Raw genomic sequence first — 12,140 nt, 5'->3', positions numbered from 1 at the left:
CAATGCAAGGTCTTAAAAGGTTCACAAGTTGAAAACATGCCAGTCTTCTCAGACGGACTGAACGCCTTACCACACACACGGCATCCGCGTGACACACAGGCTCTGCTGCCTCCATGCTCGTGCTGCGGCCAGAGCCGGGACACTCACGCGCTGGCCTCATCTCGTCCTGCTCACCAGGTGAGGTCATACAGGCACGACTAAGGTGCTTTTCTTTAGCCCTTAGTGATATTCTGGAAACACAAAGACTGAGCAGTGTTCCCCTGTCTGAACGAGCATGCAGCACATCACAGGCTCAACAGCCTGTGCACCACAAAGTTCTATCTGATGGAAAATTACTTAGAAAATGAAAATGCTGTGTCTCGCAGTGGTTGAAGGAAAGCAGGGTGGCACTTTTAAATGAAAGTGCTCCAGTTTAGCTTAGTGAGTGGGTAATTGATTACTTTATACTGAAGTGATGAAATACCCAGCTTGGAGTCCAGAACTTAAGATGAGATTTCCAGGACAAAAGAAAACAAAACACAAAGTAGAAGAAAATAATGTTCGTGGGAGGGTCACTCTGTAGATACCTGGGGAGGGAATTAAGAGCTCCAGGTAACTTTAAAACCAGTCTTCGGCTCATTATTTAAAAAAATCACCTCGCACTTTAAAACAGATCATCTTCGTCTGACTCTTCCAGGTACTTGATGGGTTTCTTTGCCCGGCTGGATTTTGCCCGAGGAGCCACGGCGGAGTCCAGGTCCAGATGGAAGTTATCACTGTCCCCTTTAGATTTCTGAGAAGGAGAAAAGCTCAGTTAACTGGAGCAGTGCAACGCTGACAGTGCCACTCAGTGTGAAACAGATTCTAATTCAAGGAGCTCCTACCTTCTGCTAAGCAGCAACAACTAGATCGGTCACAGGCAACCAACCTGCCTCTCAGCGACTAGAGAAGTGACGTATTTCACTTTGTTACCACTACACTATCCATAGTAAAGACGAATGGATTATGAAATTTGAATTTATTTTCTTAAAAATACGCCAGATTCCAGTTTGCATTTAGCATAGTGGTTAAGATAGCTGTGTCCTACGTCCAGGTGCCCTGGGTGGATTCCCAGCTCTCATGTGACGGACTGCCCATTACTGGCGCAGATCCTGGGAGACAGTGGGTCCCTACCTCCTGGCTTTGGTCCTAGGCCAAAGTTGGGAAGTGAACTGAGGATAAAGGCTGTCTTGTAAATGCCACCCCCGCCAGGTCAAATTAAGAGCAAGAGCTTGTGAGGCTGCGCGTGTGAGGCAGGCTTGCGGTGTGGCTCAGGGCTGGGCACAGGCACGGGCTGCGGGGCCTGCCAGGCTGAGCACGCCAGGGTGACATTTCCTGCTCTCTCTCCTGCGTGGCTGCAGCTCAGGTGTTTGGGCCTGACCCAGTCGGATCATGACTTCAGCTTTGGAAGAGCTGCGGAAAGATCTAGAAGAGGTAAAGGTATTGCTGGGAAAAGGCTACTTGGATAAACACATAACGTCCTTACAGCAGAAAAATCCAAGATTGAGACAGAAACCAACAAGATGCAGCAGAAGTCACAGAAGAAAGCGGAACGTCTCGACCATGACTAGCCAGCTGCTGTGGTGGCTCCATCTCAACAGGACGTCCATGAAAACCAGCAATTTCGATGGGATCAGACAGGCCTGTGAAGATCCACATCACGCTAACTGGAGTTCACCAAGTTCCCACAGAGAACGTGCGAGTGCATTTCACAAAAGGTCCTTTGAACTAAATGGCAAGAGTTATGTCATGATTGAGAACAATCTGTTGAAACCCATCTCTGTGGAAGGCAGTTGAGAAAAAGCCAAAGATGGATACAGTTCTTACTACATAGAAAAAAGGAAGAAAACACACAGTGGGAGTATCTGACTCAGGCTGAAAAAGAATGCAGAGAGAAAGAAAAGGCCTCCTACGATGCGGAAGCAGATCCTAGTGAAGGGTTAATGAATGTTCTAGAGAAAATCTGTGAAGATGGAGAGATGATGATATGAAGCAAACTTAGTAAGGCCTGGCTGGAATGGAGAGAGAAACAAGCCAAAAAGAGACGTCAAATTTTGAGACTTTACTAAACTCTTTTTGGGAACTGTGATGTGGAAATACTAACGTTTCCAACAGGGAATATGGGTGAGCTGCATATGCGAATTTGTCTGACAGAGGTAATTATTTACAAATCCTTATCCTAAGTAAACACAACAAATTCTCCATTTCTTAACTGGAAGATTTACTTGAATAAAATATGCTTATTTTAAAAAGTAACTGTGCTTCAAAACATGTAAGCAAAAGGACTAACTGGACTCACCTTGCTTGCGACTGCTTTGGAGACAACTTGCTCGAAGTTAGAGTCAGACTCGTCGGACGTGGACGGCTTTCTCTTGCGCGGATTCTTCATCGCTTTGGGAGCCTCGGGCTTCTGCGGGACGTCAGCTTTGGAGGCTGGATTCTTTCTGGTTCCTTTTGGCGGCCCCCTTTTCTTGGGACCCGTCACAGAGGTGGAAGACAGAGCTGCAAGTCAACAAAGGCACTGATCAAGGCCAGTAATCGTAGATGAAGTTTTGTCTTTATGAACTCTCTTCAGCAACCTGACTGTGTACAACTAACATCGGAAAAGACAATAGAGCTGAAGATACATTAGCAGATCAAAGCATTAAGAATTCAATTTAAAAAATCATTTATGTTAAACATCTGTAACTACGTATAAATCCTATCCCTATCATAGAAATGAACTGAATACAAGTGATCTTGGCCAAGGGGCTGAGAAGTGCACTGGAGAATATTTGGCATTTTGAGAAACACTTAAAATTTTTTTACTAAGTTGAAAAGGCTTAGCTTTCAGTTTTAAGAATATAAGATTGAAACTGGTTGGTGAAGCCAGTTAGTTAATCTCAGTACCAGCTCATGTTCAACTGAACTTACTTTTTGTTGTTGTCTTCTTCACTGCCACGCTCGTTTTAGGAACCGGCTTCACAGCTTCAGTTTCCTCAGGGGCCCCAGCAGCAAGCGGGGCACTGTCCTCCACGTCACTGTCCTGCGGGGTCACTGCGCGGGACGGAAAGCAGCACTCCTGAGTAACACACTTTGTTCCTGACATGAATTCCTATTGAAACCAACTTAAAACAATGCTTTTTACAATCTTGTTCTTATTTCTGAGTTCTTCATCAGCAACAAAGTTTTTCTTTTCCTGTCTCTAGTACCTAGTGTAATACCTGACAAGCACCATGATTACTTTCTAAAACCAGATTTTTTTCTGGGGCTGGCACTGTGGTGAAGTGGGGAAAACCGTCACCTTGTAGTGCCAGCATTCCATATGGGCGTTGGTTCAAATCCGGGCTGCTCCATTTCTGATCTAGCTCCCAGCCAATGTGTCTGGAAGGGCAGTGGAGGATGGGCCGAGTGCTAGAGCCCCTGCATCCGAGAGACGTGGAGGAAGCGCCTGACTTTGAACTGGCCCAGCTCTGGCTGTTGTAGCCATTTGAGGAGTGAGCCAATGGAAGGAGTATCTCTTTCTCTGTAACTCTGCCTTTCAAACAAATACATCTTTTTTTTTAAAGATTTATTTATTTTTAAAGATTTATTTATTTTTATTACAAAGTCAGGTATACAGAGAGGAAGATCTTCTGTTCGATGATTCACTCCCCAAGTAAGCCACAACGGGCCGGTGCGCGCCAATCCGAAGCTGGGAACCAGGAACTTCTTCTGGGTCTCCCACACGGGTGCAGGGTCCCAAAGCTTTGGGCCATGCTTGACTGCTTTCCCAGGCCACAAGCAGGGAGCTGGATGGGAAGTGGAGCTGCTGGGGTTAGAACCGGCGCCCATATGGGATCCCGGAGCGTTCAAGGCGAGAACTTTAGCCGCTAGGCCACGCTGCCGGGCCCCATTTTTTTCTTAAGATTTATTTATTTTCCTTGGAAAGGCAGATCTACAGAGACAAGGCTGTTCTGTCCACTGCTTCACTCCTCAAGTGGCTGTAATGGTGAGAGCTGAGCTGATCTGAAGCCAGGAGCTTCTTCCAGGTCTCCCACACGGGTGCTGTGGCCTGGGAAAGCAATCGAGGACGGCCCAAAGCCTTGGGATCCTGCTGGAGTCCTGGAAGAAGGTTCTGGGTTCGGATGAGCTCAGCTCTGGCCGCTGCAGCCACTTGGGGAGTGAATCATCGGACAGAGATCTTCCTCTTTGTATGTCTGACTTTCCAATAAAAATAAATAAGTCTTTAAAAAAAAAATTTAGGGGCTGGCATAGTGGGTAGAGCCACTGCCTGCAATGCCAGGATCCCTAATGGACGTGCCCCAGATGTTCCACTTCCAGTTCTGCTCCTGCTATTGGTGTGAGAAAAGCAGTGAAAGAAGGTCCAAGGGCTTGGACCCCTCCTACTTATATGGGAGCAGCTCCTGACACCTGGCTGTGGTGTGCCCAGTCCTGGCCATCGTGTGGGCCCCTGGGGAGTGGGCAGCATATGGAAGACTGCTTGTTTGTAACTGACCTGAGTGTCCCAGGAATGCAGGAACATCACTCTGCACTTGAATACATACCTGACATGGCACCTTGCTGTGGCTTCAGTTCCTTGTCCGTGTGTCTAGAATAAAACAACATCCTGATAACCAATTCTAAATACGTCAAACTATAAAGAATTGTTCCTATACCCGTAAAAATGTACTATGGGAAAAAAAAAAAATTTTTGTCATAGACTATTGAATGCAGTGATGAATTTCACATTAAATCAAATACTTACTTTGGGGAAGTTTTGGTCTTGGGTGGATCAGCATGTGACGAGACAAAATCATCATCATCATCATCATCTTGAGTTTTTTCATTAAAATCTGAGAAATCATCATCTGAATCCAAATCCATAGTGAATTTCGTTTTTGCTATTAAAAGTATACATGCATACATAAAGAATCAGAGCAGGTAAGAATAGAAACATTTGGTTAACAGAGATAACATATTTTGAATATTTAAGCTTCATTTTAATCTCCTAGAAGATGCTTCGGTTCGTCACAATTTACGACATGGTAACTTTTGGGAGTAAGCCCTGAAACACACTGGTCTGTCAATCTCCCAGCATGCACACGTGGCAGGGCCCTCACCTGCTGCTCTCCGTGGCTCGACTTCTCGTGGAGGAACATCAAAGTTACTTTCGTTAATGCTCATGTCGGATTCCGAGTCAGACCAGGGGTTTCTCTTCTTTCCTTTTTTCACTGGTTTAAATGGCAGTGTGGTTTGTTTCTTTGCCTTGGTCCCTGCAGGGGCGATATTTATTCTTTGACTCTCTCCATACAGCACCCCTTCCGCATTAAGATCCTACTGAGCACTGGGACCACAGTGGTAAAAAGGAAAGGACAGTATCTTTGTTCTTGAGGAATGTACAGCCTGGTTATTTAATCTCATAAGCAATGTGCTTATGCGAGGCATATGGTAGCCATCGAGAAAACTCAGGCTTCTCTAAGAAAGACGTCCAAGTTGAGATACAGATGTTGAGCTGGAATAACAAAGCTACAGATTCACTATGAGGGCATTGGAACATATCAGGGTTTTAGATTAGGAGTACTTAGAACAGAAAAATGTGTCCAAAATATGAAAAGCTCTGGAATCTCAAATATTTCCGGTATCAAACATTGCCACTGGTTGAACAGAGTGACGCCCAGAGGCTTCTGGCCGCATGGCCCCAGGGAAGCAGCGCCGACAGTGCAGACAGGGGGACTGTCACCTCTATGGGAGGTTAATTTCGCAAGGTATTTATGGAGTGTTCCCTGTGCCTTAAAAAAAACCCCAAAATATGATCTGTATTACGACATGTATAATCCTTGAAAACATGAAAAAAATGCCTTGAGTAGGTATCTTTAGAGACAGACTTTTGAACAACTGTCTAGCGGAAGAAAGTGTTTTAGGAAATAAGGAGTAATTTAATGGATACAGTGCTTCTTTTTGGGTGACTAACTGTTATAAGAGTCTGGCTAGGGCCTGGTGCGATAGCGTAGCAGCTAAAATCCTCGCCTTGAACGTGGCAGGATCCCATATGGGCGGTGGTTCTAATCCTGGCAGCTCCACTTCCCATCCAGCTCCCTGCTTGTGGCCTGGGAAAGCACTGAGGACCGCCCAAGGTTTTGGGACCCTGCACCGGCATGGGAGACCTGCATGGGAGACCTGGAAGAAGCTCCTGGCTCCTGGCTTCAGATTGGCACAGCTCTGCTTGGGGAGTGAATCATTATCTTCCTCTCTCTCTATATCTGTCTTTGTAATAAAAAGAATCTTATCAAGAGAAAAAAAAAGGTGGGGGGAGGTGGAATTGCTGTCCTTGAGAAGCTTCACATCCTAGAACTGTAAAACTGGACAGTATGTGACATATCATTGTTTTTTTAAATTCCCAACTAAAGAATTCAAGTTACAAAATTAAGTCGCTTCATTACAAAATTTCTTCTAGAATGAATCAAATCCAAAGGCCAACAAATGGCTTAAGTCTTAACACAGCTTTTCTTCAAGTTAGCCAATTCAAGTCAACACAAGCATTCTAAGCATCTGTGTGCAGGTACTAGGTCATGAGCACGAGTCGGCCTTAACTCTACCACTCTCCTTAAATGCTTTATACCTGGTTCTCGTTTCTGTTTCTTCTCTAATCTTTGTTTTAAGTCTTCCACCTCTACACCATCTTCCTTAGGGCTTCCTTCAGTATTTTCACTCTAAGAAAGTAAAACAAAAACAGTTAAGTTCTGTCACCCCATTATTTAGAATGCTCTATATTCAAATATATAAACATTTACAATGGAGCTTAACATAGGTGCATGAAAAATGTGCAATATTTTAAATTCCAGTTTCTAATAACTTTTTGGAGTCCTCTTATATAATCAAAGAGTAATAAATAAATGATTTTTTCAAGATCATTAAACATGAAAGGGAAAAAACCAAGTATTTGGCATGGCTTGGTCCAGTAGTTTAAGACGCTGTCCCCTGACACCATGGGGGAGTGCTTGCTTGAGTACCAGTTCCTCCACTTCCCTTCTAGCTCCCTGCATGTGGCCTGGGAAAGCAGTGGAGGACGGCCCAAAGCTTTGGGACCCTGCACCCGTGTGGGAGATCTGGAAGAAGTTCTTGGCTCCTGGCTTTGGGTTGTCTTAGCTCTAGGTGTTGTGGCCACTAGGGGAGTGAGCCAGCAGACAGAGATTCTTTCTCTGTCTTTCCTTCTTTCTGTAAATCTGCCTTTCCAATAAAAATAATTAAATCTTTTAATAAGTAGATCAATACAAGCGGCTAATATTGCAGTGTAGAGTGTTAAGCTGCTACCGGACTTGCTGGCATGCCATGAGAGTGATTTCCAATCCAGCTGTCGGCAAACGCTCCTGGGAAGGCAGTGAAGAAGGCCCTCGTGCTCTTGGGCCCTGCCACACATTAGCGAGGCCTGGTTGCAATTCCAGGCTCCTGGCTAGAGCCATTTGGGGATGGAACCAACAGACGGAAAACATGTCTTTTTTGTCTGTCTCGCCTCTGCCTTTTAAATAAAATTTTATTTGTTTATTTACTTAAATAGTTGATTCTTAAAGGGAACAACCTGACACAATAAGAAAGCTACTGCTAGGCACAGGATAAGTTCTAACTGTGGAATTAGAAATTTAATCTGTTTGGCTTTAAGCAGAAAGGCACGTAGCATATGTGTAAAATTCAAGAGGTTTACCTTGATTTTCCTTTTGATTTTCTTTTCTGCCTCTGCTTTCATCTCTGTGGTCACTCGGGGAATGACTCTTTGTCCCCGTGGAGAAGGCAAGACTTCAGCCATTTGTGCTTTTTTTCCTTTTGCTTTCCCCCCTTTCCCGGGGAGTCCTACTTGTTCATCTTGTTTTTCTTTGGCTTCAACGGCCTAGAAAGAGGATATAAGAAAGGAAGTTTATAAACAAGGACATTACAATACCTAAAAGATGTCAGGTCATATCGACTTCAATTGGTCATGTCGCAAGGTAAATTTGTGCTCATGTGTTTTATCATGCAGTGTAACATCAGCCATAGGGAAGCAGGACAGGCGGTCACCAAGCGTCCGTCCACCCGCTGCAGGTGCTCGGCTCCAATTCCCAGTGGGTTCCTAATTCCAGCTTCCTGCTGATGCAGGACGACTGAAGATGGTTCAGCAACTGGGTGGCGGGCACCAAGCCAGGCAAGCGGGAGCTCCTGGCGCCAGGCCCGGCTCAGCCCTCGCTATGTGGGCATGAGCTAGAGAACGGGGGCTCTCTCCCCCCCAAACCCCACACCGCAATGTAGAGATGAGCAAGGAATACTTTGAAAAGGTAGGTGGTGTGTAGGGACACTTTGGGGATCTACTCCTGATTCCACGACTTAACCTTTCTAAAGGTAAAGAGGAAATTAAGAATAAAATGCATACCTTTATCTGTAAACTCCAATATAAGAATGAATATAATGATAAATAGTAAAAAAAAAAAGGTCAGTAAATGTATCAGTTTATCCTAAAAACTGATGAAGATGATTTAGAGATCTTTACTCAAGTTTTAAGTCCTATACTCAAGCTTTTGTCCTTTCAGGTGGACACAGGCTTACTTCCACAATGATGATCTTTACCTTCTTAGCTCTAATAGGTCTTTTTCTTTAGCAAAAATCAACTCCTGTCCTTTCCCTTTGTTTCTTGGCATCATTTATTCAGTGATTTAAAAAATATATATATATATTATAATTAAAAAAAACAGCTGGGCCCGGCACAGTGGCCTAGTGGCTAAAGGCCTTGCCTTGAACACACCAGGATCCCATGTGGGTGCCGGTTCTAATCCTGGCGGCCTCGCTTCCCATCCAGCTCCCTGCTTGTGGCCTGGGAAAGCAGTCGAGGACGGCCCAAAGCTTTGGGACCCTGCACCCATGTGGGAGACCCAGAAGAGCTCCTGGTTCCTGGCTTTAAATCGGCACAGCATCGGCCGTTGCGGCTCACTTGGGGAGTGAATCATCGGATGGAAGATCTTCCTCTCTGTCTCTCCTCCTCTCTGTAGATCTGACATTGTAATAAAAATAAATAGGGCCTGGCGGCGTGGCCTAGCAGCTAAAGTTCTCGCATTGAAAGCCCTGGGATCCCATATGGGTGCCGGTTCTAATCCCGGCAGCTCCACTTCCCATCCAGCTCCCTGCTTGTGGCCTGGGAAAGCAGTTGAGGACGGCCCAATGCATTGGGACCCTGCACCCGCGTGGGAGACCTGGAAGAGGTTCCAGGTTCCCGGCTTCGGATCGGCACGCACCGGCCCGTTGCGGCTCACTTGGGGAGTGAAACATCGGATGGAAGATCTTCCTCTCTGTCTCTCCTCCTCTGTGTATATCTGGCTGTAATAAAATGAATAAATCTTTAAAAAATAAATAAATAAATAAATAAAGTAAAAATAAATAAACCTTAAAAAAAAAAAAAAGCTACAGAGAGGCAGAGGCAGAGAAGCCTCCCTTTTGCTGATTCACTCCCACAGTGGTTACAACAGCCAGGACAGGGCTAGCTCCAAGCCAGGAACAAGGATCATGCCTCGCCTCCTAGTACGGTCCACATACTTGGGCCATCTGCAGCTGCCTTTCCAGATGTATTCACAGGGAGCAGCTGGGACTCAAACCAGTACCCAAGAGATGCTGGTGCTGTAGATGGTAGCTTAAATCTACTATGCCACAGAGCAGGCCCCTATAATTTGTTCTTTTATGTTATTTTATTGGTGTCCAAGGTGGGCACTAATCCCATGGCTGTCTGCTGATGCGCCTGGGAAGGCCATGGAGGATGGCCCACGTACTTAAGGCCCTGTGACGCTTGAGGGAGATCTGCATGGAGCTCCTGGCTGCATACCGGGCCAGCCGGGCCATTGCAGTCATCTAGGGAGTGCGCCAGGTGGTGGAAGATCTCTGTAGCTCTGCCAATCAAGTACATATTTTTTTAAAACAAAAGTATATTAACAGAGTACATTGTTTTACTAATAAAAACTTGAACATGGGACATTACAAGCCTCCTACCTCCAGTTCTTCAATAAAAGCAGCCAGGTCTTCCTTCCACAAATCCGACGGGCCCTTCTTCTTCAATGTCTCCAGCTCTTGCTCCTGCATCAGAGAATCAGATAATTCAGTTAGTACGTATACAAACTGCATTTTCATGCAGCACACAAGTTTGACTCTTATTATAGAGCAAAATTAAGTAACATGCAGCATCCGAGACGTCATCAACAGCTCACTTTTTCATTCCGTAGTCTGCACAGCTCATCCTTCTTCTCCTTGGTCAGATACCAAAGAGGCATGTCAAGGAGGTAGTTGAAGGTCGGCCCGGAATCTGCTGCGGAGACACTCTGCTCAGGCTCCTTCTCCGAGTCACTCTCTTCGTTCTCTTCTTCATCTGGGACCTGAAGTGTAAATCGAGATGTAGCTTTAACAGGCCAGGGAAGATAGAGCACTATGCAGTCTTCTGCAACAGGAAACAAGGTGCCAGCCAAGAAAGTACCTTTTGCTGAGCTTCTTTCCAGGACTTCACAGGGTCTGAGTCATATCCCCTCTGGATCAGAACTTTAATTAATTCTTTCTTAGGCTTATTTTCTATTAAAATATAAGCAAAGATAATAAAAAAGTTTTTTTCCATGAGTGACAGGGAGAGATTACAGTTTCTAGAAATATTTTGAGAAACAGATGAGATTTCACTACATTAAGTCAGAAGATTAAAACTAGAAATTAAACTGTCTTGCATCCATTTGAACATTCTCATACAAATACAGACAGGTCTCCTTAAAGCACTGACAAATGCGAATTACCACAAGGGGGCAGTCAAACCACATACGAGGTTGTGATCTAATAACCTTTGAAAGAACAGAAGAGAATCAAAACCTTTATTTCTTTTTTTTTTTTTTAGATTTTATTATTATTGGAAAGCCGGATATACAGAGGGGAGGAGAGACAGAGAGGAAGATTTTCCATCCGATGTTTTACTCCCCAAGTGAGCTGCAACGGGCCAGTGCACGCCCGGAACCAGGAAACTCTTCCGGGTCTCCCACGCGGGTGCAGGGTTCCAAAGCTTTGGGCCGTCCTCGACTGCTTTCCCAGGCCACTGGATGGGAAGTGGAGCTGCCGGGATTAGAACCGGTGCCCATATGGGATCCCGGGGCTTTCAAGGCAAGGACTTAAGCCGCTAGGCCACGCCGCTGGGCCCAAAACCTTTATTTCTAATAAGCTTCTATCTCAATTACATTCCTTGGGTTTTTATTTTAAAACCCGATTGTGGGGCTAGTGCTGTGGTGTAGCATGCTATGCCTTTGCCTGCAGCACAGCTCCCCTGTCGGCACTGGTTCGAGTCCCTGGGGCTTCACTTACAGTCCAGCTCCCTGCTAATGGCCTGGGAAGAAAGGCAGCCAAAGAGGTCCCGAGTTACTGAGCTCCTGCACTCACACAGGAGACCCAGAAGAAGCTCCCAGTTCCTGATCGTCCCCACTTGGCCACTGTAGTCATTTGGAGAGTGAACCAGTGTATGGTCCATCTCTGTCTTCCTCTCTTTTTTTAAAGATTGATTTTATTGTAAAGTCAGATACATAGAGAGGAGGAGAGACAGAGAGGAAGATCTTCCACCAGTTGATTCACTTCCCAAGCGGTTGCAATGGCTGGAGCTGAGCCCTGATCCGAAGCCAGGAGCCAGGAGCCTCTTCCGGGTCTCCCATGTGGGTGCAGGGTCCCAAGACATAGGGCCAACCTTGACTACTTTTCCAGGCCACAGGCAGGGAGCTGGATGGGAAGGATACAAACCGGCAACTATATGGGATCCTGGTGCATTCAAGGCCAGGACTTTAGCTGCTAGGCTACTGCACTAGGCCCCGTCTTCCCTTTGTAACTCTACCTTTCTTCTTCTTCTTTTTTTTTTTAAAGATTTATTTTATTTTTATTGGAAAGGCAGATATACAGAGAGCAGGAGGAGAGAGAAAGGAAGATTTTCCATCCAATGGTTCACTCCCCAAGCGGCCGCAATGACTGGAGCTGAGCCAATCTGAAGCCAGGAGCCAGGAGCTTCTTTTGGGTTTCCCACGTGGGTGCAGGGTCCCAAAGCTTTGGGCAGTCCTTGACTGCTTTCCCAGGGAGCTGGATGGGAAGTGGGTCTGCTGGGATTAGAACTGGCACCCATATGGGATCCCGGAGTGTTCAAGGTG

At 45.7% G+C, this 12,140-nt stretch overlaps 1 protein-coding gene and 1 pseudogene across 3 annotated transcripts in view; one reads left to right on the top strand and one right to left on the bottom strand.

Annotated features, from left to right (window-relative positions):
- Positions 1-376: 376 nt before the first annotated feature.
- The window catches only part of TOP2A (DNA topoisomerase II alpha), a 33,081-nt gene continuing 21,317 nt past the window's right edge, over positions 377-12,140 (bottom strand). For all 3 annotated transcript variants that reach the window (XM_058675398.1, XM_058675399.1, XM_058675400.1), the window contains exons 25-35: positions 10,457-10,548; positions 10,194-10,358; positions 9,979-10,062; positions 7,679-7,861; positions 6,599-6,689; positions 5,100-5,252; positions 4,745-4,880; positions 4,545-4,588; positions 2,932-3,054; positions 2,318-2,520; positions 377-772 (exon numbers count right to left, since the gene is read on the bottom strand). In XM_058675398.1, the coding sequence (XP_058531381.1) occupies positions 644-772; positions 2,318-2,520; positions 2,932-3,054; positions 4,545-4,588; positions 4,745-4,880; positions 5,100-5,252; positions 6,599-6,689; positions 7,679-7,861; positions 9,979-10,062; positions 10,194-10,358; positions 10,457-10,548 (1,403 nt within the window). In that variant the 3' untranslated portion in view covers positions 377-643. The remainder of the gene's footprint in view (positions 773-2,317; positions 2,521-2,931; positions 3,055-4,544; positions 4,589-4,744; positions 4,881-5,099; positions 5,253-6,598; positions 6,690-7,678; positions 7,862-9,978; positions 10,063-10,193; positions 10,359-10,456; positions 10,549-12,140) is intronic.
- Positions 1,148-2,087, top strand: LOC105942137 (calcyclin-binding protein-like; annotated as a pseudogene).

Source organism: Ochotona princeps, chromosome 17 (genome assembly GCF_030435755.1).
Source record: "Ochotona princeps isolate mOchPri1 chromosome 17, mOchPri1.hap1, whole genome shotgun sequence".
NCBI lineage: Eukaryota > Metazoa > Chordata > Mammalia > Lagomorpha > Ochotonidae > Ochotona > Ochotona princeps.
This window is presented reverse-complemented; position numbering and strand designations above follow the sequence as displayed.